Below are 27,359 nucleotides of genomic sequence, written 5' to 3'. Positions count from 1 at the left end.
CAAAATGGACAGAAGATGGGAGATGATGAATGATTGCTTCTAGTGGTTCTTCAGGAAAAGTGAAGATTATGAGTAAAAGCCTAACACTGACAATACAAACATGGATTTTAACAGCTGAGTTTGTTATAGAAGCATGAATCCAGCTGGTAGGTGCTAGTTATGTTGAAGGTGGTATCAGTCAGCTGTACTGAATGCCTAAATACTAATACACTAAATACTAAATACTAATATACCAAATACTAAAAATCCTAAAGACTTAGTATTTTTAAGGTCTACAATTTAAAATTAATTTATCGTTTACATGTTAAGTGTTAATTTTAGCATCTGGCTTTAGTATTATTCATTATTATTCATTACACTATGGCCAACTTGCAAAGTAATTTTGTTCCATATTATAATTTTTAATGTATTAGCGTGATGTTTTAAAAAATGTATTTTTTTTTTTTAAAGATTTTATTTATTTATTTGTCAGAGAGAGAGAGCAAGCACAGGCAGACAGAGAGGCAGGCAGAGTCAGAGGGAGAAGCAGGCTCCCCACAGAGCAAGGAGCCCGATGCGGGACTCGATCCCAGGACTCCGGGATCACGACCCGAGCCGAAGGCAGCCGCTTAACCAACTGAGCCACCCAGGCGTCCCTAAAAAATGTATTATTAAAGCTTATCTTGAATTTAGGTCTTTTCAAAACCTAAGTGTTTTAATGAGCAGAGTTTTTGTCTTTTTGATGATTGTTAAGCATTATAACTTATTGTAACAGCCATTTGAGTTTCTGAGGAATTAGTATTTAGGCATTCTTGCTATCTGCTGCTCTATACCTAAAATGGATTTAAAAAATGTCAGGTAATAGTGGAGCATGGCTAAACCACTTAAAAACCAGTACTGGTACACAAGTTCCTTCTATGAAACAAATTATGGGAGTAGACCCACATTTTAAAAGTGATCTGCTTAGTCATTCTAATTTATACTCTAGGACTTTTGTATTTTTTTTAAAAGATCTTTTATTTGACAGAGATCACAAGCAGGCAGAGAGGCAGGCAGAGAGAGAGGAGGAAGCAGGTTCGCTACTGAGCAGAGAGCCAGACTCGGGGCTCAATCCCAGGACTCTGGGGATCATGACCCGAGCTGAAGGCAGAGGCTTTAACCCACTGAGCCACCCAGGTGCCCCTAGGACTTCTGTATCTTTTTTTTTTTTTTTTTTTACGATTTTTATTTATTTATTTGACAGAGAGAAATCACAAGTAGATGGAGAGGCAGGCAGAGAGAGAGAGAGAGAGAGGGAAGCAGGCTCCCTGCTGAGCAGAGAGCCCGATGTGGGACTCGATCCCAGGACCCTGAGATCATGACCCGAGCCAAAGGCAGTGGCTTAACCCACTGAGCCACCCAGGCGCCCCAGGACTTCTGTATCTTTAATAATGTTTTTCTCCCCAAATCTCTACCAAAGAAGCAATGAGACTGACCTTTGTAACTGGACACAAGCTTGTAAGATTAAGTAGGATGAAATGAAAAAAATATCTGGAAAAAAATATAGGTTGGGTAATCCCTTGGGAATAATCTAGCTCATGACTGCAACAACATAATTAGACTAAACAAGATAAAAATGCATTGGTAGAGGTTTCACTTCATACCCACTGGGATGACTGTAATCAAAAACACCTAAGTTAGTGAGGATGTGGAGAAACGAACTCTCATACAGCACTGGTGGGAATGTAAAATGGTGTCACCACTGTGGAAAACATTTTGGTAGTTTCTCCAAATGTATATAACCAAAGTAATTAAAGACAGGTGTTCAAACAAAAACATATATGTGAATGTTCATAGGAGCATTATTCACAATAGCCAAAATGTGGAAACAACTGAAACACCCATTTGGATAAACAAAATGTGGTATAACCATACAATAGAATATATTCAGCCATACAAAGGAATAAGGTACTGATACATAAAACAGAAGAGCTCTAAAAACATTAACGTAAATAAAGGAAAGCCAGACACAAATGGTCATATATTGTATGATTCCATTTATGTGGAACATCCAAAATAGATAAACCCATTGAGGAAGGAAGCAATTAGTAGTTGCCAGGGTCTGGAGGGGAGGAAATGGTGTGACACTACTTAATAGGTCAGTGTGTTTCCTTTTGGGGTGATGAAAATGTTTTGGAACTAGTTGGGGATAATGATTGCCCAATACTGTGAATGTACTAAATACAGTGGAATCGAAATTTTAAAATGGTTAGTCTTACATGAATTTCAATTCAATTAAAAAAATGCTTTGGTATTATCCTCTCAAAATATGGTCTTATTGTTCTCAGGCTAGTACTAAAAAATCATGCAATACAGCTCTGGTACCTTCCATGCTACAGCATGTATTTTCTCATTAAATGGGACCACAGAATTTGATTACCCAAATCAGTTAAAAATCTTCAACTGTTTCTTCTCCCTAAATGAAATCTAGGTGTTTCCTTCTAGTACTAGGTTGAGTAAAGTATTAGAACTTTCAAAACATTTAAATATCTTTGAATTATGATTAAAGAATTGGTGTTGGCTATAATTTTTTAGGGTGTTTTTCCCTTTTGTGTTGTCATTTGGATTTTATGGTACGCTAGTAATGCAGATCTTTAATTTTCATTAACATGTATTTTAGTTTTCCCTCAAACCAGGTTGTAGGGGACCTTTGCCTTTATTCCTATAGTTGGAGAATAGATCTGATAGGAGACCTAATGAATCATAGGCAGATCTTCCTATGATAGTGTTCTTTGGACCCTCTCCCTTGTACTGTTTCTCAGATACACCTCCAGACTGAAACCACCATGCCACATTCTGATATCAGGCCTGCCTTAGTTCTCTCAGAAAAGTCACCACCCAGTGAAATACTTGGAAATTTGAAACTGACTTTGGTATTCGGAATTTTAAAGAACTTCACATTACAGCCAGAAGTGATTTTTTTTGCTAATGTATTATGAACTATAGTATATGTCTGCAATGGCAACTGTGTAAGAGTTCATTTAATAGGACAGTGTTCTATAATTTTCTTAGTCTTTTGTAATCAATAATATACCATTTTGGAATGTTAATTCCTATAGCAAGAACTTGTGACATCATAAAATGGGTTCACCATAAAGAGAGGTGCTTTCCATACTTTATTAAATTAAATGTACTAAAAAATCCAAATAGAAATATTTAATCACAAAGATGGCTTTAAGCTAATAAACATTTCTGAATACCACTTTATTCTAACTCATGAATACAAGATAATTTTAGTATCCTATTTATACAATTTTCTTAGTGTTCCCTACCTTTGGACTCCAATCATAGTAATATATCTGCATACTGACCAGAGTATACAGCACTTCACAGTAAGATTCTACATTATGCTATTCTGAAATGCCAATATAATCTGATCACACACTGAGTCAAATTTAAAGATTCAGAATGTGGAATGTTTGGTAAGTGATTATTTCTTCCAGCCAAGAGTTCAATCTAGTTAGCCATGGTGTTAATACAGAATCTGAAAGAAATCCTCATGGGCATGAGTGAGCATGTCATGCTCCCATTTATTTTTTCAAAATGTTTCTCAACTTTTTGCTTAGAAACTTTATTTTCTCTAAAGTTATTTTAAGGGTCCTGTCAACCTGTTTGAAAGCAGACCAAAAGCACATTTTAAAAAGAAAAAATATGTATTTTGCAAAAGAATCAGATTCTGGCATTAATATATTCATGTATTTCTAAACTAATGTTAAAGTGCTCTCAAAGATGTTATTTAGGAAGGCACAATTTGATAGCATCTACTTTTTTTACAGCTTTTTCTAAAGAAGATCCCAGGAAACTGCCACTTTAATTTTCCCCTTCCAGTGTTTTAAGTACTTTCATGTTCAAAATGAACTCTAAAACTCATTCTCAAACTTACTAGGAGTTGATAGACAACTTACTAGGAGTTGACAGTGGATAGTGAGAATATGAAAGGACAGCCTACTCTATCAAAAAAGTTCTTACAGTATTGGGTTTAGAAATTAGTAACGAATTTGGGACAAAAGCTCTCATGTCTGCGGAAAATCAGAATTCTTGAAGTGAATGGGCATTTAATATCTAAGATAAAGAAACTAAGCACAGAAATATGAGATAACATTATAGTTATCCTGAACATTAGAAAGTAACAGCCAAAGCATTATAAATAAGGTATGGTAAAAACTGAGAAGAGCTCAGTTACCACTCTAGGCTAGAAACTAATCACTAAACTGCAATTTCTAATTTTAAAAAGTTTGGCTTCATATTTAAATTTTTTATAGCATATAAATTATATATACAATGTTTTCCTATAACTCAGGCTATAATGCTCAAGTCTATAAAAAGAAAAGTTTATTTTAGAAATGCTCAAAAGCCCCACTACTCCCTTTTCTATTTTTAAAAACCCAACAATTTCAAAAATACTTCCAGCAGGGAAATGCTCAAAGGTTCACCTAAAATGTCAAGCCCATATCAGTAGGCAGTTTCTCATAAGGTAATCTCTTATGCCGCATTCTGTAATACGATATAGTCAAATACCCTACTGATTTATGAACATTTTTCATGGGCAAGAAATTATTGAAGAAAATTGGATCAAGTTGAATATGCTGTTATTCACTTTGAACACTAAATTATGCTTGCATCCTAAAAGTTCAAATGAGCTGCAGTAAGAATAAGAATATAAATGTCTATTTGTACCACATACTAAAAAGTAAAATCCTAAAAATAACAGGACGATAATAGCCTATGTTAACTGAAAAACTAAAGATGAGAAGCAATAACAATTGGTGATGGCATAATTTAATCTTCTGTTAAAGCTCTGAAGTTGTATTAAATAGCTAGCCAACCTGAGGTAGAGGGAGACTCTAATGTTACTCCTTCATGTCAGACTTAGGCCTCTCACTTCAACCTGTATGCATTCTTCCCTAATTATACAAACATGATTCAATGTGAAATGTGTTATGATAGAAAAATTAAAGGATCATTCAAATGGGTTGTTTTTGTTTTTGTTTTTTTTACAAAATTCTTAATTCCTAGTTTAAAAAAATGGTACTTATAAAAATGTACATAATTCAATGTTCTTCCTGGGAGTCATAAATATATTTGTTTTTCCTTCAACAATAGGAAAAAAAGAGAAGTGGAGAAACTGCAAATATTATGAACAGTTGTGTAATGAAGAGTCTGGAACTAACTAGTAGAGTAACAACATTTATCTGACTAGTTTTCCTCTTTGAAGGTTAGACATAAGCTTTGATTCATATTAAATTTCCTACTAACGCAGACAGATTCCATTAAACACAAGTCTATTTCCATTTTAAATCACATACAAGTGCTATGTGATCAGAGGGATGGGAAACACTAGGTAAGGCCTGGTGGGTGGTAACTTCTTCATGACTAGGTAATGGAATCACCTGTTCAACCTCTAGAGCATTTAAGTCAATGAAAATGTAGTCCAGACATCCATGAAAGCCACCAACGTAATTAGTGTAAGCAGGTTCACCACAAGCACTTTTCAATTTGAAGAAATGGGTAAGGGACATGTTGCACCGTTCCTCTTCCCCATTGGAAGCCCAGTCTTCATGATCCTCTGGGATGCTGCCGTTGACAACAAAATGATACATTCCTGTTGATGGGGTACTATTAAAGTCTCCACAAAATATAACCGGTATATCAGGATACAGATCACACGAGACATGTCTAATGTGAGCCAAGGCTACTGCCATTTGAATGAGACGAATGTACCCACCTGTGAATATAAAAAACATTATTATAAGTACTTTCAAATGTTGCCTTTAAGAAGAAAAAAGCCCACAAACTACATACAGTATCTGGGGGACGTTCAAAATATGTGTTTGGAGAAGGGAAACTGGATGAAGGTGGCCCAAAGGTAAAAAACATCTGGTTATGAGGCATGTAAGTACTACAGATGTAATGTAGAACATAATGAGCACAGTTAACAATGATATATGGTATATTTAAAAGTTGCTGAAAGAGTAGCTCCTACAAGTTCTCATCACAAGGAAAAAACATTTTTTCAAATCTACATGAGGTGATGGATGTTAATTTACTATGGCAATCATTTTGCAATATATCTAAGTCCCACTTTAGGCCTATATGATGCTATTGACAATTATATCTCAATAAAACTAAAAGAAATAAAGATGTATGTAAAAAGAACAGCCCTACTTAAGTTACCATGTTTTCATCACTTGTGAAAACCACTAAAACCTACCTTTTGGATGCCAGTAGAGATGGGTATTAGCAACACATATCCTTTTAGAAGAGTCCTTGGTAGACTGAAGAACAGAAACCTAAAATAAACAAAGGGCCAAGAGTCCAGTTGCCATCAATCTCCTGAACGTTTTTTTCTTAATCCAAGACTATATGATGAACTGACATTTCATAACCTTCCCTGACTGAAAAGTATGACTGCAAGTATGAAATCAAACTTTGGCTTTAAGTTTCAGGATACACATGAACTGGATTCAGAATAACATGTTTTTTAATAATAGTCCATCATATAGGAAGTAAGAAAAGGATATATTTTAGAGAACATTAAAGTTGGTGTTTTTGAGTAAAGGCAGAGTTTGAAGTCAGGCCCACACTTAAATGTTTATAGCTGTGTGACCTGGAGAGAGACACTCTTTTCCCATGTCAGTTTGGTCACCCGGTTAGACACTATTGTCCACCTCAAGGGGGACTGTTGTATGGATTCAGGTGAATGAGCTTACAAAGAGGTGCATGAAACACACTGGGTGCTTGAAGAAAAAAAACAAAATCAAAAAAGAGAGAGAGAGAGAGAAAGATAGTACTCCAAAATCTTACTATGAACAAAACCAGTTACCTAAAAACTGGACAAATATATAAATAACATGTTTTTAAAAACTAAGGCAGCTTAACACCTGCTCAGTGATGATGTAATATATAAGTAACTGGGTTAAGAATCCTGGCTCCAAACGTATGTGAACTGGGGTTAAACCTGACCATTTCCCCATTTACAAAATAACATCTGTAAAAATAGCAGGATTACTATGACCAAAATCAAAGTATTAATATTTGTGGAATACTTCATTAAACATGCCACTTATTAAGTACTTTTTTTTTTGTTTTGTTTTGAGTTTTTAAATTCCAATTACTTAACATATACTATAATATTAATTTCAGAACAAAATTTAATGATTAAATTTTAAGTGCTTTAAAATGCGTCAGAACAGTGCTTGGCAAGGAGTAAAATACTAAATACCATATTCTTGTATTCAGCATGTCTTTCCCATGAGATTGTACGCGCTATGAAAGTTCGTTTGTCTTGTTCAGAGGTGCCTGGCACACTAGAGGTGCTCAGTAAGTATTTGCTCAATGAACGAATGTTCCTGTGTTCATGTGTATCCTGAGTGAATGCTATGCTTAACCTTTGTGCTTAAGATACAAGAGCAAATACCTTCAGGAAAATATGAAAAAAATCTTCCAGTGCTCTAAAAATCGAAGAGTATGTAAAGAGAATGGCAGAGGTACTCTACCTGGAGGACAGAAGATCTCTGGAGCACCCTCTCCTGCGCAGACGGGTACAAAACTAACTTCTCCAGCAGTTCTTTGTGAAGTGGGTCGGACTCCAGGGCTTCATGGAAAGAAATGTCATGCTGGCTAAGGAGAGTGAATTTGGCCTTTCGGTAGAAAGTAGCCAGGCCTTCGTGCTGCTTGATTCTAAACACGCCCTCCAGCCCAAAGGCCTCGAGGGCCGGCACCAAGCTGTCTGTAAACACGCTGCGATCAACCTCTTGCAAACAGATGAGATCAGCGTTGTAGCCCGTGAGCTCCTTCTGGATAAGGTTCTGACGGTAGTCGAGTTCCAGGGCGTAAGGGGCACAGTACGGGTAAAGGACGCTCCTCGAAAACTCAGTCTGGGCGTACGTGTCGGCCAGGAGGTTGTAAGAGACCGTGCGGATGAGGGAGTCGTCCGTCACTTTCTTGGTGTAGAGATGCCTGTGGTCAAAGGTGCACGTGCCAGGCCCTGCCTCCACGGGACACACACTTTCCAACTCCCGGCTTGGCCCGAAGCGCTGCCCATTGCCTGGGGTGCAATGAAGCTTCAGTCGGAGCCCGATGTCGGCATTGGACGGCGTGTAGACGCGCTCGTTCACACCGGTCTCCGTCCAACCAGCAGAGGGTGAAGAGGGAGACAATGACGAGGGGCCCCCGCCCTCTGGCTCTGCCGCTCCGGCTTTGGCTTCCTTGTACCAGCGGAAGACGGAGCTGGCGGGATCCCCAAATTCGAGGCTGAGCTTGGGGCAAACCGGGAAACCGGCCATGATGTAGCGTGGCAACTGCAGCTCGGTGAAGGCGGGCGGGTTGCGCTCCACCTTGTACTTGACATCGCCAATCTGCAGCACCGCGCCGTCCTGCCAGGCGTCCACGTTGAGCACATCCTCAGCCACTGCCTCCTCCCGGTAGTACAGCTTCACCACGGGCTCGGAGGCCGCAGTCGACTCGGGCCCAGGCCCCGCAGAGGCCACGCCACCACTTACATTTGGCCGGTTCTTCCTGCTCTTCTTGGCAGCGGCCGCCTTAGCGTGGCCTTTAAGGGCATTGGTTGCTATCCGGCTGAGAGCCCGACCCAGCGGCTCGCTTTGGTCGCGCTGCATGTTCTTGTGGCTGCCGTCGGCCAGCGCGAATGACAGGCTTAGCTTAGGCTCGGAGGGCACACAGCGCACTACAGCGCGCTCCATGGCGCCCGCCGCTTTCTCAGTCGCCGCCTCGGCCCGAGTGTGCCGCTCCACCGCCGTGCGGACCCCACGAAGCGCGGCGCGGGAACCCGGGAGTCTCCACATGAACCTGGTGGCCCAGCGGCCGCCAAGCCTCAGAGGAAGATTGAGAAGCTACAGCAGCCGGCTCCGGAATCCATTCAGTCCCTGAACTTCCGGCCAGAGAGGAGAGGACACCAGGTACTTCCGCTCCGCATTTTCGCCAGGTCGGTTTATACGCTTCCTTTTTTCCGTAGCCACGCCTATCTGTAATCCCTCCCAGCTTAATCTTTATCTTCAAATAGAGCCATAAAGAGGGGGAAATAAAGAAACTATGGAGATGCCTGAGGGAAATATTGGACTCCGCGTGTTTATCGAAAGTGCAGTTATAGGGCTGAAGGGAAGGTGCGCCAAGCCGGAAGTCGTTGGGGCGTTGTCATGGGTTCCACTTCCCCTACGGAAACGGGCACTTTTTCTGAATTCTAGCCGGGGCGGGTAGAGCTCGGCCGGGATTGCCAGCCCGGCTTCCGCGGTGGAGAGCGTTGCCAAGTTCCTCTCCACAGCATTCTCATTGCTGCTTGCCCTTTCCGAGGTGTGGGTGGGTTCGTTTCAGGCCGAGCCAGCGCAGACGCACGGAGCTGTTTTTGTGGTACTTAGTAACAGTTAACGTTACACAAGAATTACGATTTAGGGAGCGAATGCTATGCTAAAAGCCTCATTTATGGTTAAGAGGTCCAGAGTGATTAAGTTACCCGCTCAAGGTCACAAAGACATTGCTGAATGAATGGCAGGAGACAGAATAGCCAGTAAGAGAACACGAGAAGTATAGCCTTCACTGAAAACCAAATGGAGAAAGTATACCAAGAGTGATTTTGTGTTGCAAATAATTAATATTCGGTGATTAACTGGGAATAAAAGACCTTGGAGACTTAAAAGACAAGCTGAGACGTCACTCTGGTCCACAGATGATCTAATTGTATCCACTTTTTCTTATCCTGCAACTAGAATGCTTACGCACTGGGCTTACAATAAGCCATATCTTGGGGCGCCAGGGTGGCTCAGTAGGTTAAAGCCTCTGCCTAGAGTCCTGGGATCCAGCGCCGCACTGGGCTCTCTGCCCAGCAGGGAGCCTGCTTCCACCTCTCTCTCTTTCTCTGCCTACTTGTGATCTGTACCTGTCAAATAAGTAATAAATAAAATTAAAAAAAAATAAGCCATATCTTACCCTCTGGCTTACCATGAAAATAGGCTTTTGACTGTGTTCTAAAAGAGGATGGGTTTTGCAATTACTTGAAATTTCTATTCCTGTCCTGCCCTCCTCCCACCCCAAATATTTGATAAGGTGAAGGCATACTGATAGTATATATGCAGTTGGAGGCTCCAATATAGGTATAAAAGTCATTACTTTGTATCAGCTGACTAACATAAGGAAGAAAGAAACTAAGTCTTTGTAGTCTAGTTGATAGTAGCTCATTTAACAAATCAGAGTTTTGAAATGGCATTTTTCTTATCCACAGCATTTTCCTTCATGTAACTTTGCAGAACTCAATCTTAAATCAGCCTTTATAAAGAAAGATAGAAGACCTACTAGAAAATGTGAGTTTCCTTCAAGCAAACTGATGTAATTTAACAATTAGAAGTTTTAATCCCAGTTTTGAGACAGATGCCTTTTTCGTACTTCTCTCAGTGTGTGTGTATATATATATATATAAATTTTTTTAAAGAATAAAACAGACCCATGTGACAGAAAGGTAGTCTTTCCACCACTGACTCCTGTGCAAACACAAACACTTAGGTATTATGAATATTATGAATATTATGTATTATGAACACTTATGTATACATACCTTCCTCCTACTTCTTTACACAAATAGGAATATGGTGTACCTGTGGTACAGTATCTTACTCTTTTTGAAAGAGGATTTCAACTACCACCATTTTGACCTCAAACTTTTTAATTAAGTTCTTCCTCTCAGCTTATCTCTTTACACAGGCAAAAGACCCTATAGGTAGTGCATCTTGTGATGGTAATCAAAACTGCCTCCTCAAGCAATAAGGATTGCCCTGAGGCAACAAGGCCTAACTCCCTAGACAGTGATCCATCTGGCCTTTACTGTCCTCCTGCATGTACCCACTAACCTTCATCCTACATTTGCCTTATGTAAACCTAGAATGTTGTCAGCACTTTGGAAATAGTCTTTGAGGCCACTGGTGTTGGCCTCAGTGAAATAAATCCCTTTCTTGTTTCACTACCATTCATCACTCTGCCTTTGGAGTTTGGGGTGAGTGGTCGAACCTGGTCTGTTTGAGACTCCCAGAGCCACGGGCTTTTGCATCCCTGTGGTCCACCTACATTTTCACTGTCTTTTGTCAGTTCTTTCAAGAGAAAGTGAATCAAAGTGTCACAAGTTCCCATAGAAAATTTGATTTGTACTCTAAGATTTGAAAATAATTCATAATAAATGGTGTTTTTGAAGCTCTATTTTTATGAGGCTAAATTATAGCATAATTATATACATAAAACATAGAAAATTACATAGTTAAGATTTGAAGTCAGAAGAGAACCAACACTATGCTTTCCCTGAAACCAAAAGGGGAAGCAGCTAATAAAAATCATTTATTCTACCATTCTTAGTCCATATCAAGAAACAAAAGCTAAATTTCACTAATCAAAGTTTATGGTTGATGGAATTTTCTCTCTTTCTCTTTCTCTCTCTCTCTATATATAGCAAATATTAGCATGTGAAGACTAGTTTCTTGTGATTACCTTCATCTTGGTTAATAACATTGGTAGGTAACAACATAGATTACTAATATACCTTTATCTTCTTTTATTAAGGTCGATATGATACTATAATGTTGAAAGATAGCACTCAGAAATTTTGAGTAGTACCTGGTAATAATTCAAGGTAATCTGCTACATATATTCAAATTTGATAATCTGCATTTGCTTTTTATTTAAGGGACTAGTCTCTTTGTTTCTTTAACATTTAAAAAATTTTTCCAGTTTTATTGAGATATTATTTACATATAACATTGTAGTAGTCCCATGTGTACAGCAATAAATATATAAATGTATAATTATATTATTTATATAATATATATAATATAATATATAATATATTAATTATATTATATATACTAATCATACATATATGTATATATATAATTACCATAAAGGATTAGTTAACATCCATCATTTACATAGTTATATTTTTGTGCCATGATGAGAACTTTTAAGATCTACTCTCTTAGCAGCTCACAGTTGTGTAATTTGTATGGTCACTATATTCACCATGATGTACATATGTCCCCAGAACTTCATCTTATAATTGGAAGTTTTTACCTTTTTTGGTAAGCTTTGCCATCTCCACCCATTCCCTTAATTCCCCTGCCCTCCATCCTTCCCCTGCCTCTGGGAACCACCAGTGTCTTCAGTTTTTGTTTTTGTATTTTAGATTCTACATATAACTGAGATCATATAGTATTTGTCTTTGTATGACTTATTTCATTTAGCATAATGCCCTCAATGTCTATCCATGTTGTCACAGATAGCAAGATTTCCTTTCTTATGGCTGAATAATATTCTAGTATCTATAGCTCTGTTTTTCTATATCACATTTTGCTTATCCATTTATCCTTCAAAGGACCTTTACACTTAGGTTGTTTCCATGTCTTGGCTATTGTAAATAATGCTACAGTGAACATAGGGGTGCAGACAGTGATTCTCTTTCCTTTAGATACATACTCAGAAGTGGAATTGCTGGATCGTATGGTAGTTCTGTTTCTAATTTTTTGAGGAATCTTAATACTGTTTTCTGTAGTGGCTGTATCACTACTATTGGTACAGGTTTACATTCCCACCAATAGTGTTATTTCTTTTAATTTAAAATTTATTGTGATTTATAATGGTTATGTTGTTATATATACTTACAGTAGATAGTGCAGTATAAATAATGTATGATATAGCTATATCATTTATTATAAGGTATAATTAATGTTAGTTTAATAGCAATCAAAAATTAGTAGAAGATAAAAAATTCAAATCAAAGGTCCTGTGTAAAACCTACCACAATTTAACTCCATAAAGAACTCTTGTGCACATAGATTCATTTCTTTTCCCTGCCCTCCCATTTTTAATTTTGAAAAGAACAATGCATAGTATAAAGCATAGTAAGTTACTCATAAGTTCTCTCAGCATCTTTCACATATAATAAGTAGAAGAAACTTTTTGTATAGTATTATAGAAGCATGTTTTGGTGTTATATTCATAAGGGCTTTTAAATAATCAAGGACTTGTGAAATAAATTCTGCTCTCATAGATAATATTTCTAACTTTCAGATTAAGAAAGAGAGCTTTTAAGGTGGAGTTTTAAGCTGCAAATTATATGTTTAGATACTGTTTTTCTTTCAAAGCAAAAGATTTATTAAAATCCCAGCTGGCTATTTTGTAGAAATTGACAAACTGATCTTAAAATTTGGATGGAAATGCAAAGGAACTAGAAGGTCAAAATCACTACTTTCTATAAAAAAAAAAAACAACAAATAATGAGGGGCACCTTGGTGGCTCAGTTGGTTAAGCGTCTGCCTTCAGCTCAGGTCATGATCCTGGAGTCCCAGGATTGAGCCCCACATTGGGCTCCCTACTCAGCAGATGGTTTGCTTCTCCCTCTGCCCCTTACCCCCTCATGTTCTTTCTCTCATTCTCTCTGTCTCTCACATAAATAAATACATAAAAATCTTTGAAAAAAAAAGTCTCTTAGGGCTTGAAAAAAAAAAGAATGAAATTGGAGGACTGACACTATCCAGTTTTAAAACTGTAACCATTTTTACTAAAGCTGCAGTGATCAAGACTGTGTCGTATTGTATAAAGACAAACATGTAGATCAGTAGAACAGAATTGGGTGTACAGAAATAAACCCTTACATTATGGTTAATTGATTTTCAACAAAGATCCCAAGCAATTCAGTGGGGAAAGGACAACTTTTTCAAGACGTAATACTGGGACAATTGTATATGCATATATAAAAACGTATACATATACATACACAATTGTATATGTATATAAAAAATTGTGTGTGTGTACAACGATAGACTGGATCTGTACCTCTCACCAAATATAGAAATTTACTGCCAATAGACCATAGATCTAAATGTAAAACCAAAAACTAGAAGAAAACAAAGGAGAAAATCTTCATGACCTTATCTGTCTTTCATAGATAATAACCTCAAAAGTGTGACCCATAAAAAAAAATCTTAGGTTTGATTTTATAAAATTTGAAGACTCTTAGAGGTACCTGGGCAGCTCAGTTGGTTAAGCGACTGACTGACTCTTGATTTCAGCTCAGGTCATGATCCCAGAGCCCCACATTGGGCTCCTTGCTCAGCATGGAGTCTGCTGGAGATTTTCTCTCTTCCTCTCTTTCTATCCCTTCCTCCACTCCCTCCCCAAGCAAATAAATAAATCTTAAAAAAAAATGAAGACTTTTGCTTTTCAAAAGGCACCATTAAGAAAATGAAACGATAAGCCGTATGCCAAGAGAATGTGTTTGCAAATTATCTGAAAGGACTTGAATCCATAATATAAAGAACTCTTAACAACGGATAAAAAGTTAAATAATCCAATTTGAAAATGGATGAAAGATTTGAATAAGCATTTCATCAAAAAAAGATACGTTAGGGGGATGCCTGGGTGGCTCAGTTGGTTGAGCAGCTGCCTTCAGCTCAGGTCATGATCCCAGCGTCCTGGGATCGAGTCCCACATCGGGCTCTTTGCTCCGCAGGGAGCCTGCTTCTTCCTCTGACTCTGCCTGCCACTCTGTCTGCCTGTGCTCGCTCTCGCTCTCTCTCTCTGACAAATAAATAAAATCTTAAAACAACAACAACAACAAAAAGATACGTTAGTGGATAATGAGCACATGAAAGTGATGAAGGATAGCTAGAAGGCAGGCAGGGACAAGGGGCCCCTGCTCCAAAAGGAAACCACCCTTAAAAGGATTTTACACTACCCTAAAAGGACCCTCCACCCTTTCCTATGCAATAGATGGGTGACAGGCACAGGAAGGGTTAATCAGATTAAAACATCTGGCTAACAAGCCCATTAAAACCCCCTAAACTTAGAAATTCCCATGGCAACCCTCTCAGGGTTCCTTCTTTCTGGGAGCTTTGTACTACCACTCAATAACCTTTCTTTTACTATCACTCAATAAACCTTTCTTTGCTGTCCACCACTCTATCTGGTCTACCTCTTCATTCCTCAAAGTGGTGTGACTAAGAACTGCAGGCACCAGCCGAGAAAAAATCCTGTAACAAAAAGATGTTCAACATCATTAGTATTTAGGGAAATGCAAGTTGAAAACACGATGAGATACCTCTATATGCCCTCTAGAATGGCTGTAATAAAAAAGATAGATAATACCACGTTTTGGCAAGGACATGGAGAAGTTGGAACTCTAATACATTGCTGGTAGGAATGTAAAATCTTTCAGCCACTTTGGGGAAGAGTTTGACAGTTTCTTAAAAGGTTAAACATGGACTTACCACTCAACCTAGTAATTCTACTCTAGGTTTCTATTGATGAGAAATGAAAATGTACGTTCATCCTAACATCTGTACATGAATGTTCATGTCGGGTTGTTCATAATAGCCCCAAACTGGAAGCAATCAAACGTCCCATCAACTGGGGAATGGATAAACCGAATGTGATATATCCATATAATGGAAGACTATTTTTATTTGGCAATAAAAATGAACTTTGTTACATACTACACCTGGGTGAATCTCAAACATGTTTTCATTAAGAGGAAGAAGCCAAACACAAAAGACTACAAAATTTTTTATTCCACTTATATGAAACTTCCAGAAATCGCAAACCTGTAGAGGCCAAAAGCCAATCAGTGGTTGCCTGGGGTTGAAGGTGGGAGTGGGAATTCACTGCACATGAACCCAAGTGAACTTTTTGCAATGACTGAAATGTTTTAGATCTGGATCTTGGTGTAATGGTTGTATAGTTCTCTACATTTACTAAAAAAATTATTAAATTATACACTTCAAAATGGTAAATTTTTATAGTATGTAAATTATACCTACATAAAGCTGTTTTAAAAAGATATACATTGTATTAGGGTTTAATGCGGGAAACAGAACCAGCAGATTATATATGTCCCCTATATTTATCCATGTATATTTATGGATTTCTTACAAGGAATTAGCTTATGCAGTTGTGGTTGGAACTGGTTAAGCAAATCCAAGATCTATAGGGCAGGCTATCAGAAAGGGACAGAAAAGGGAAGATCCAGAGAGGAGAGAGCAGTTATAAACCTAGCTGCTGTTTAGAGTCTGACTCAGCACGGTGCCTAAACATTCTCTTTAAAGGATTTTTACTGATTGAGTCAGCCTCACACATGTACTTTCCCTAGTTTAACATCAATTTACTAGGGATTTGAATTGCATTTGCAAAATCTCTTCATTGTAGCACCATATTAGTGTTTGATTGGATAACTGGGAGAGGTTGTGGGTATGATACTAAAGACTTCTGTCTTCCTTTAAGTCCACAGCCTGTAATTCAGCCTAAGCAAATGCCAAAAGACCATCACATACTTATATTGGTATTTTACTTCTACAGAAAGATGTCTTTTACAAGCAGTGAGGATATTTAACTTGTTCATGCACTCCCTCAAATGATGTTTCCAGAGGACCTATTGTGTGCCAGACATAGGCATGTAGACTGTACTCTAATTAATAGAAAATTCTTTACATGGTGGCTAGCACTCTATGTCGAATATGCTCAAATAGTTATTGAATGACTATGCCATCAAAACACCACCAGGACTTATGCATGCCCAATTTTATTTATACACATGGCATATGTGTAGGCTATCATCCTTTAGATGGAATATCCATTGCACAGCCTCAGATAGCAAAGTTTCACATTTCTATCTCCATGCATACTCGAAAAATTTACACCCCTTAACCTTTTTTTTTTGCCAAGGATTTCTTGAAGGAAAATTCCTGTATAAACAAATACCAGCTACAGAAACAACATAAATTATATTGCTGAAGTCACTATGGGAACATCTGAAGACTTCATCCACCTCTGAGTGCATTTACATAAATCTATTTTCAACACATCCGAATTTCCAGTCTTGCAGGTTGCCCCAACTTGAAGATCCTGATTCCCTGGGTGCCTTCTAAGGGAAGGCAGGTTAAACAAACAATGAATCTTGAAACACTACATCAAAAACTAATGACGTACCGTATGGCGACTAATCTGTTAACATAATAATAAAAAAAAAAATCAGAATCTCCCAGCCAAGCCCTAGAATTGTTACAAATAAATGGGGAATGTTTTAAGCCAAAAAAAGCATATATGTATCTCATTCTTCAACCCTCCATTCATAATGAATTAATAAACTGAGTAATGAGTTACTGTGACAGGTAATCCTAATCTGTCGCAGCTCAACAATTGCCTCTCCAGGCAACTTCTACCCGGTCTCTGCAGTGGCGACCAGAGACGGTTTCCATGGCGACAACTTTGTTTGTACACGGCGGTCAGACCGCCGAGTTCTTACGAGGCAGTGGGGTTCCTGAGGTTTCCTCCACCCCTGGATTCCCCTCTTCGTTTTGCCAGATGAGAAGCTAACTGAAACTTTCCCTCTCGTCTGCGCAGCTGGGGAGTAGTGAAAAGCAATCTAGGTATTTCCTTGCCTTTAGTTTTTTCTTACCCTTTTCCCAGGGCTGGAGATCTCTAACTGGGTGCCAGCCGAAATACTCTCTTTTTCAGGGCTGGAATCTCCAAAATCTGTGGGCATCCGCGGGAAATGTAGTTGGTATCACAGTTATTGTTCAACATTTACATGACATTTTAGATTTTCTATGCAAAAAGTATGCCTTGTTTTGCTTGATCATTGTATTGCTTCCTAGGATGGTAGCAAGACTAAGATACAATATAGGTGTTTAAAGATAATAATAATGTCAAACATCTGCTTTTTTGGGAGAGTGATTATACCCCCACAGCTGGATTTTGTTGTTCAGGTGGTGATGGTTTGCATTGTAGGGAAAAATTTGAACCCAGAATTCTAGAACCACAGGGGCATTTAGAGAGCATCTAATCCAGTTCCTTAATTTCATCCATGGGAAAACTGAAACCCAAACTGGGAAGTGACTGGTTTTATTCCTTCATAGCAAGTGGGATGTAGAGCTTTAACAGGAATCCCTACCCATTTACCTCAGCCATCATTCTTTAGACTAATACGGTACTTGGGAGAAAGATTGCAAAAGGTTGGGAAGTTTTGGAATTGATAAGCTAAGATATGTTATGAGGTTATTGAAGCTAGCATTTACAATAATGGCTTTATGGGCATTTTTCTCCTTAGAGTATAAAGCATTCTAATCTTTACGAGGCCAAGATGTCAGATCCGAACAAAGCTGCAATCACAGCAGAAAAGGAGGCTCTGAACTTGAAGTTACCTCCTATTGTGCGCCCCCCTGAAGACATAGGTGTTGACACACCAGCACAAAGTAAATTGCTGAATTACAGAAGATCTAAGGAGCAGCAGAAGACGATTAATCAGTTAGTGTAAGTAGCATATTGGTAAATAATTCTTTTCTGGAGTTCAAGCGAAACGATTGGTGTTCATGTTCTCATAAAACAACTTTTTTTTAAAGATTTTATTTATTTATTTGACAGATAGAGATCACAAGTAGACAGAGAAGCAGGAGGAAACAGGCTCCCTGCTGAGCAGAGAGCCCGATGTGGAGCTCAATCCCAGGACTCTGGGATCACGACCTGAGCCAAAGGCAGAGTCTTTAACCCACTGAGCCACCCAGGCGCCCCTCATAAGACAGCTTTAACCATGTAGGTTGTTCATGGGCAAAATATCAAGTTCAATTAGAGGAACAAAAAGTAATCACAATAGTAAGTGTTATATGTCACTGTATATATATATATATATATATATATATACACACACACATATATATATGTGTATATATATATGTTAAAGTCACTTAATGTATAGATATATGTCACTATATCTATAGTTAATATAGGGCTTATGCTAATCACTGCTTACTCTCAGCGTTGTTATTAGCACTTCATCTGTACTTCTCACAACTACCCTACATGGTGGGTACTATTCTTATCTTATTCTTTACAAATGTAGGTCTACTCAATGTTTTAGTTGGCTTAGAGACTAAGGAAGGGGTTGCCCTAAGAGTTACATATTGTTCTTACTCCAAAACCTTTCATCATCTCACATTGTTATGTTGAACTACTTACAGTTCTATGAGTGTATTATGTTTTTTACAGTTTAGTGAAAAATAGATTTCACAATTGCTCCCTGCAATTCCCCTCACTGGAAAGTATTTGTCTGCCTGAATATTTATACTAGTTCTTCAAGGCTGAGTTTATGGATTACCTCCTCTGGAAAGCTTTCTCCTAATCCCTTTTTACAGCTTTAACTTTTTCTACATATTCTCTTGCATCCATTTATTTAGCAATATTACCTACCAACTGTTACACAGACATTGTGCTTGTTACTGGGGAGACCAAAGAGATGACAACAGAAAGGATTGTGTCTATATTCTAGTGGGAGGAGACAGACAGTAAACATATAAAAACAATTGGGGAGGGTATGTGCTTTGGTGAGTGCTGTGAAGTGTGTAAACCTGGTGATTCACAGACCTGTACCCCTGGGGATAAAAATATATGTTTATAAAAACAAACAAAAAGGGTATGTTAACCTTTTAAGTAGTGATGGATACCTTGAGATGTAAGATTGTGGGATAGAGAGTGATAGGGAAGGTGTCCATAGGAACATCACAGGAAAGTCCTGTGGAGATGATATTTAAGTAGAGATCTGAAGAGTAAGGAGCTGGGATGTGTGGATGGCTTAGATGGTTAAGTGTTTGCCTTTGACTCAGGTTATGATCCCTGAACCCTGGGATTGAGCAGGGCATTGGGTTCCCTGCTCAGTGGAGAGCCTGCTTTTCCTTCTCCCTCTGCTGCTCCCCCTGCTTGTGCTCTCTCTCTCTCTCTCAAATAAATAAATAAAATTTTATGAACTGAGGATTGCTGAAGCAGAGGGGGATGTGAAGGAAAGGGTGGCTGGGTGATGGACATTGGGGAGGGTATACATAGTGGAGAGCAGTGTGTATTGTTTAAGACCGATGAATCATAGACCTGTACTCCTGAAACACATAGTACGTTATATGGTTTTTTAAAAAAAGATTTTATTTATTTATTTATTGTCAGAGAGAGAGAGAGAGAGAGAATGTGTGTGTGTGTGTGCGCCAGTAGGCAGAGTGGAAGGCAGAGTAGCAGGCAGAGGGGTAGAGAGAAGCAGGCTCCCTGCCCAGCAAGGAGCCCGATGCAGGACATGATCCCAGGACTCTGGGATTATGACCTGAGCCTAAGGCAGTGGCTTAACTAACTGAGCCACCCAAGCGTCCCAGTACATTATATGTTAATTAAAAAAAATCTTAAAAAAATAAAGTGTTAGAAGCTTTTCATTAAAAAAAAGTTTCTTTTCTTTTCTTTCTTTCTTTTTTTTTTGAGAGAGAAAATAAGAGAGAGAGAGAGAGAGAGAGCATGAGAAGGAGGAGGGTCAGAGGGAGAAGCAGACTCCCTGCTGAGCAAGGAGCCTGGTGCAGGACTTGATCATGGGACTCCAAGATCATGATGGGAGCTGAAGGCAGTCACTTAACCAACTGAGCTACCTAGGCACCCGAAACTTTTCATTAAATAAACTGGAGAATATCACTCTAGCAAAGGGGGGATAGTAAGTGTTGAAAGCCCTGGAATATGAATGCTTTCATGTGTTCTGGGCGTTGACAAAAGCCAGTGTCTCTAGAGTATCAGGAACCTGGGAAAGAGTCGTGGTATCAGGTGAAGGTGGAGAGAAGGGTGGGGACAGGGCGTGAAAGGCTTTGTAAGCCATGGTAATGAATTCAGATTCTACTTTAAGAACAGTGGGAGCCATTGAAATATTTTAAACTGGGATGTGACATGAAATTCAATTTACATTTAAAAATATCAGTCTGGGTATTAAGCATAGACTGAGGTGGAAGGGAAGAGGGCAGTAGTAGAGGGGAACAAGGAGCCCGGGTAGGATGCTTTTGAATAACATAGATGAAAGCTTTCCATGGTTCGGATAAGGCTGGAGATGGGGGAAGAGGAGAAAAACAGATTTACAGGGGATAGGTCTGGATCCAGAATTAGTAAGACTTGCTGTTGGATTGGTTTTGGTAACAAGGTAGATAGTAGTGTATATATTTATAGAGAATCAGAAGTCCAGGAGATTGGGGAGGTAATTTTTGAAGTTGAGATGCTTATGTGACATGTAAGGGGAATATGTTAAGTAGGCAGCAGCTGGATAGATAGATATCTATAGATCTCTATAGATATCTATCTATCTATCTATCCAGCTGCTGCCTACTTAACATATTCCCTATCTATATATCTATATCTAGGCTAAAGATACAAATTTGGGAGTTAGCAGAATGTAGATGATTGTTAAGGCTATGAGGAATTGTTCAGATCATCTAGAGAAAGTAAAAATTAAGAGGAGAAGGCAGCCATGGGCTAAGCCTTTAGGAATTACAACATTTATTTTTTTAAAGATTTTATTTATTTGAGAGAGATAGAGAGGGGGAGCAGAGGGGAAGGGACAGGCCAACTTCATGATGAATGTGGAGCCCAATGAAGGGCTTGATCCCACGACCCCGAGATCATGACCTGAGCCGAAATCAAGAGTCAGATGTCTAACTGACTGAGCCACTCAGGTGCCTCAGGAATTAGAATATTTAGATGTTGGGTACAGAAGGGTCAAGCAGCAAATAGATAAAGGAAGTGTGACTTCCTCAGCAACACAGTGTATAGTGTCTTTGTTGCCATTCTTTTCTATTTACTTTGACATACTTAAGCCCAGAGATCTCAACACAAAGCACAGTATCTGGCATGTTATTGCTGATGAACTGAATGAGTGAATAAAGGAATTTTTAACCTGACTCCTGTGCTTTTTACAGATGTATAAATAGTACTCTCTCATTTGGATGCTTAATAACAGTGTCTCAAAGTTGCCTGAGGCATAGTGCTATATTAATACTGAGATTAGAATTGCCATGTGTTTATTTAGGATAAATGCATTTGCAATGAAAGGTTTTTATTTTTTTGGAAGGCTGTGGATTTTGTGATTTTCCGTCATTTGCTACCTCTACCTAGTAGACAATAGGAACATAGATTTCCTGGTTTCAAGTTGGGGTGAAGTCTGTTGATAGAGAGTTTCAGGACTAAGGTAGGATATAAGGTGTCCTGGGAGTAACTGGGCCCCTCCTGTGACCAGTGCCTGGGAACACTTGGCTAAGAAAAAAAAAAAAATCATTTTGTAGCTTTCCAGAGTCCCAGGAATGAGTCACGTCTTCCTTGGTCATTATCTCCCTCTTGATTCAGACCAGCTTTTCTCTCCTTCACTGCATGTGGTCTCTCACATAGTTCCTTTGAAATTACCCAATTTGTGTTCATTTATTGGTTTCTGGCTGTCAACCCACAAAGCAAAAACGGAGAATGAAAAGGCTCACTTGTATATTCTTCCTAGCTCTTTTTATTTATAGCTAGTAGGAGAAAACCTGCCCCAGGAAATTGCTGCTATCTCAAAGGGTGGCTTTTGTATATAAGGAGCTCAAGGAGGTCAAGCATATTTTTGTTGGGATAATTACAGTGCAAGCCAACTAGTGCCAACTATTGTACAGAAGTATAAGGCAAATTCCTTGGAAGTATGGTTCGTGGAGAGCTAGGCTATTCAGGAAAATAATGATAGATGAAAGGAAGTCTGGCTGAAGCCTTAATGATTCACAAAGTAAAGAGGAAGGGGGATATTCCAGCCACATTTCTTACTTCTTATGAAAAAGCCTTTGGAATTTTAGTTTAGCCAGGCTCAATAAAAGTTAACATGGAAATGAGGCTACTCAAGAAAGCTAATTCAGGAGTGCCTGGCTGGCTTAGTCACTAGAGTCTGGGACACTTGATCTTGGGATCAAGAGTTGAAGCTCCACATTGCAGTCTTAGGCTGCTAAGATAAATGTAAAATGTCTAGAGTGGGCGATAGAAAATACTCACTCTGCACTGGTCAAACAACATCTGAAATTCTGGAGTCACAAGAGGGATATTGATAAACCAAATTAGCAAAAAAGAGAGAGGAATTTTGATGAACCATCTCATTTGAAGGAGGCTGATTGCTTATTGGGTAAGAGTATAGACTGGCATCAAAGAGGCCTGAGTTTGTATCCCATATCTGCAGCTTATGAGCCATGCGTGAATTTGGCAAGTGAAGTAACTTTACTTATCTTCATCTTCCTATCTGTAAGATGGAGATAAGAATCATGCTTTTCTCTTTGGATTTTTTGTGAGAGTTAAATGAGATCCATGCATGTAAAGATCTTAAACCAATGCCTAAAACATATTGAGCTCATCACCAGTGGTTACTTTTATTGACAGGAATAGTTTAAAGAACTGGGCATGGAGGACAAGGGGAGATGGAGAAGAGAATGGAGTTGAGGGAAATTGGAAGGGGAGGTGAACCATGAGAGACTATAGACTCTGAAAAACAATCTGAGTGTTTTGAAGGGGCAGGGGGTAGGAGGTTGGGGGAACCGGGTGGTGGGTATTAGAGAGGGCACGGATTGCATGGAGCACTGGGTGTGGTGCAAAAACAATGAATACTGTTATGCTGAAAAAAAAATTCTCTTATAATTCTTGTAAAAAAAAAAAAAAGAACTGGATAGGTATCATTAAGTTTCAGAAGGGTAACAGAAAAAGAATAGGACTTTTTGTGTATAGCTCTGGAGAACAAAAGTTACAAGGGTATAACTTGCATAAAAATTTGTTTCTAAGAACATAAGCTAGCTGACAATAAATTGGGCTACCTTAGAAAGTAATGAATGCTGTTCCCCTCACTCACCTCAGGGTACAACTTAATATTTTTGAGAGTATTCAAAAATATTAGAATTAGATAAATGAGATTTTTTCCAATTCCACAATTCTGATCATTCCATAGGTATTTATTGACCTTGATGGATACTATCTAAATATTGTGGATAGAACAGTGAGCAAAACAGACATGGCTCTTGTCTCTCTCGAACTTACCAGTCCATGCTTTTATGGTTTTGGTGTCCGTCTTTTCCTTGAAATTCCTTTTGGTTCTCCTCCTGCCTCTCTGATCACATCTCCTTTGCCCCCCTTCAATTGCATTTTTTTCTTATTTCTGTCATGTTTGACATCCTCCAGTCTTTTTTCTCAGATCTCTTTTCTTTTTCCTTGTATACTCTATTGCTTCGGCCATCTGCCCCAGTATATATACCTTTACAAACTGGTAGATTTGTCTTCCTAAGAATGTTTACATGCTCAAAAACCATCAGCAAGAGTTGCCTATTGGATTAAAAAAAAACCCTATTTGAGGCCCTTAGTTGGATATTCTAGTTCATTTCTCCAAACTAATCTCGATTTGGTCCTATAACCTCTGGGCATATTGAACAACTCCCTACTACTCCCTGTTTTTTCCTTTGATCATTCCCTTGCCTTTCTATTCCTCAGTAGAGTCATGTCTGTTGAAATCCATCTACCCAGGGAAACTACATCTCTGCCTGAAATCTCCTCTCTTATTAAAGTTCATTGCAAATGCAAGCTTGTTCATGTAGCCTTTATAGACACCTCCAGTTGGAAGTGAACTTGTCCCCTCCTCTGAACCGTCAGGGCCCCATGCCTTTCATATGGTACCTGTTTTTATCCCCTCACCCTTTCAGTTTATCATTTCCTTGAGATTGTTGCTATTATATTTTAATGAAACCTTAGAGTGTCTTGTACAATATGAGCACTCAGTATGATATAACTTTATTTTATAGATGATAAATTCCTGTGTTCAAACTTTTTCAAAAAGATTTTATTTATTTGAGAAAGAGCAAGAACTCAAGCAGGGGGAGGGGTAGAGGGAGAGACATCCCAGGATGGGATCCAGGGTCAGGACCCTGGGATCATGACCTGAGCCAAAGGCAGATGCTTGACTGACTGAGCTACCCAGGCGACCGTCTTTTCAAACTATTTATCAAGTACATATTAAGGGCCTGGGTGCTGTTCTGGGCATTAGAGACAAGGTGAGGAACAAAAGAGTCTACGACATGCAATATGTCAAATGGTGGGTAAGTTCTATGAAGCAAAGTTAAGTGGAGGATAAAGAGGTTGGATAGTGATTGAAGTGCTACTTAAAAAAAGGGGTAAGGTGAGGCTTCTCTAACAGAGTGGCTTTTGAACATGGTCAATACATATGAGGTTTTTGTAAGCATCAGGGTTAACTTAAAATTTGTCTGTTTGAATTGGAAAAAAATTGATTTTTATTTTTAGTCTCATTTTTTTTATAGTACACATGAATAATTTGAAAAGTAAGGTCTTGTTGATAATAGTATTGGGATTTGTTTTTTTTTCCCTTTTTTCTTTTGTTTTAAAAATTTTTGAATTTCTAAAGGGATTTATTTCTTATAAAAATTCAGTAAGATAAAGAACTCTTGTATTTAAAAAAATTTTTAAAAATTAGTATATAATGTATTATTTGCCCCAGGGGTACAGGTCATGAATTGTCAGGCTTACACATTTCACAGCACTCACCATATCACATACCCTCCCCAATGTTGGTAACCCAGCCACCCTATCCCTACTCCCCGCCCCCCAGCAACCCTCAGTTTGTTTTGTGAGATTAAGAGTCTCTTATGGTTTTTCTCTCTCTCAATCCCATCTTGTTTCATTTTTACCTTCCCTACCCCCACAACCCCTGCCCTGCCTTTCAAATTCTTCATATCAGAGAGATCATATGATAATTTTCTCTGATTGACTTATTTTGCTCATCATAATACCCTCTAGTTCCATCCACATTGTTGCAAATGGCAAGATTTCATTTCCTTTGATGGCTGCATAGTATTTCATTGTATATATATACACCACATCTTCTTTATCCATTCATCTGTTGATGGACATCTAGTTTCTTTCCATAGTTTGGCTGTTGTGGACATTATTGCTATAAATATTCAGGTGCACATGGCCCTTGGGGTCACTATGCTTGTATCTTTAGGGTAAACACCCAGTTGCACGATTCCTGGGTCGTAAGGTAGCTCTGTTTCCAACTTTTTGTTTTCCAGAGTGGCTGTACCAGCTTGCATTCCCACCAACAGTGTAGGAGGGTGCCCCTTTCTCTGCATCCTTGCCAACATCTGTCATTTCCTGACTTGTTAATTTTAGCCATCTTGACTGGCGTGAGGTGGTGTCTTATTATGGTTTTGATTCCCTGATGCTGAGTGATGATGTGAATACTTCTTCATGTGTCTGTTGGCCATCTGGATGTCTTCTTCGCAGAAATGTCTGTTCATGTCTTCAGCCCATTTTTTTTTCTTTTTTTTAAAGATTTTATTTTTTTTTTCCTCTTCCAAAATATTTTTTTAAATTTATTTTCAGCATAACAGTATTCATTGTTTTTGTACCACACCCAGTGCTCCATGCAATACGTGCCCTCTATAACACCCACCACCTGGTACCCCGACCTCCCACCCCCCGCCCCTTCAAAACCCTCAGATTGTTTTTCAGAGTCCATAGTCTCTCATGGTTCACCTCCCCTTCCAATTTCCCCCAACTCCCTTCTCCTCTCTATCTCCCCATGTCCTCCATGCTATTTGTTATGCTCCACAAATAAGTGAAACCATATGATAATTGACTCTCTCTGCTTGACTTATTTCACTCAGCATAATCTCTTCCAGTCCCATCCATGTTGCTACAAAAGTTGGGTATTCATCCTTTCTGATAGAGGCATAATATTCCATAGTGTATATGGACCACATCTTCCTTATCCATTCGTCTGTTGAAGGGCATCTTGGTTCTTTCCACAGTTTGGCGACCGGGGCCATTGCTGCTATAAACATTGGGGTACAGATGGCCCTTCTTTTCACTACATCTGTATCTTCTTGATTGGATTATTTGTTCTTTGGGTGTTGTGTTTGATAAGTTCTTTATACATTTTGGACACTATGCCCTTATCTGATAAGACATTTGTGAATATCTTCTCTCATTCTGTCAGTTGTCTTTTGGTTTTGACTGTTTCCTTTGTTGTGCAAAAGCTTTTGATCTTGATAAAGTCCCAAATCTTCAGTTTTTGCCCTTGCTTCCCTTGCCTTTGGTGATGTTTCTAGGAAGACGTTGCTGTGGCTGAGGTCGAAGAGGTTGCTGCCTGTGTTCTCCTCAAGGATTTTGATGGATTCCTGTCTCACATTGAGGTCTTTCATCCATTTTTAGTCTATTTTTGTGTGTTGTGTAAGGAAATGGTCCAGTTTCATTCTTTTGCATGTGGCTGTCCAATTTCCCCAACACCATTTGTTGAAGAGACTGTCTTTTTTCCATTGGGCATTATTTCCTGCTTTGTCGAAGATTAGTTGACCATAGAGTTGAGGGTCCATTTCTGGGCTCTCTATTCTGTTCCATTGATCTATGTGTCTGTTTTTGTGCCAGAACCATACTGTCTTGATGATGACAGCTTTGTAATAGAGCTTGAAGTCTGGAATTGTGATGCCCCCAGATTTGGTTTTCTTTTTCAA

At 38.7% G+C, this 27,359-nt stretch overlaps 2 protein-coding genes across 5 annotated transcripts in view; one reads left to right on the top strand and one right to left on the bottom strand.

Moving 5' to 3' along the window:
* Positions 1 to 1,782: 1,782 nt before the first annotated feature.
* Positions 1,783 to 8,933, bottom strand: PDE12 (phosphodiesterase 12). The gene is made up of 3 exons (XM_059161259.1): positions 7,515 to 8,933; positions 6,230 to 6,308; positions 1,783 to 5,743 (listed from the first exon to the last, which is right to left on the bottom strand). The coding sequence occupies exons 1-3, from the start codon at positions 8,820 to 8,822 to the stop codon at positions 5,301 to 5,303; spliced, it is 1,830 nt and encodes a 609-aa protein (XP_059017242.1). The 5' UTR covers positions 8,823 to 8,933; the 3' UTR covers positions 1,783 to 5,300.
* Positions 8,934 to 9,192: 259 nt separating this feature from the next.
* DNAH12 (dynein axonemal heavy chain 12) overlaps positions 9,193 to 27,359 on the top strand; it is a 221,501-nt gene continuing 203,334 nt past the window's right edge. For 2 of the 4 annotated variants that reach the window (XM_059161254.1, XM_059161256.1), the window contains exons 1-3: positions 9,204 to 9,384; positions 10,253 to 10,331; positions 18,110 to 18,312. In XM_059161254.1, coding sequence (XP_059017237.1) covers positions 18,143 to 18,312 — 170 coding nt within the window. In that variant the 5' untranslated portion in view covers positions 9,204 to 9,384; positions 10,253 to 10,331; positions 18,110 to 18,142. Of the gene's footprint in view, positions 9,385 to 10,252; positions 10,332 to 17,290; positions 17,430 to 18,109; positions 18,313 to 27,359 lie in introns of those variants that run through there. The other 2 variants (XM_059161258.1, XM_059161257.1) reach the window with 2 other exon arrangements.

This window comes from Mustela lutreola, chromosome 2 (genome assembly GCF_030435805.1).
Source record: "Mustela lutreola isolate mMusLut2 chromosome 2, mMusLut2.pri, whole genome shotgun sequence".
In the NCBI taxonomy this organism is placed as follows: Eukaryota; Metazoa; Chordata; class Mammalia; order Carnivora; family Mustelidae; genus Mustela; species Mustela lutreola.
This window is presented reverse-complemented; position numbering and strand designations above follow the sequence as displayed.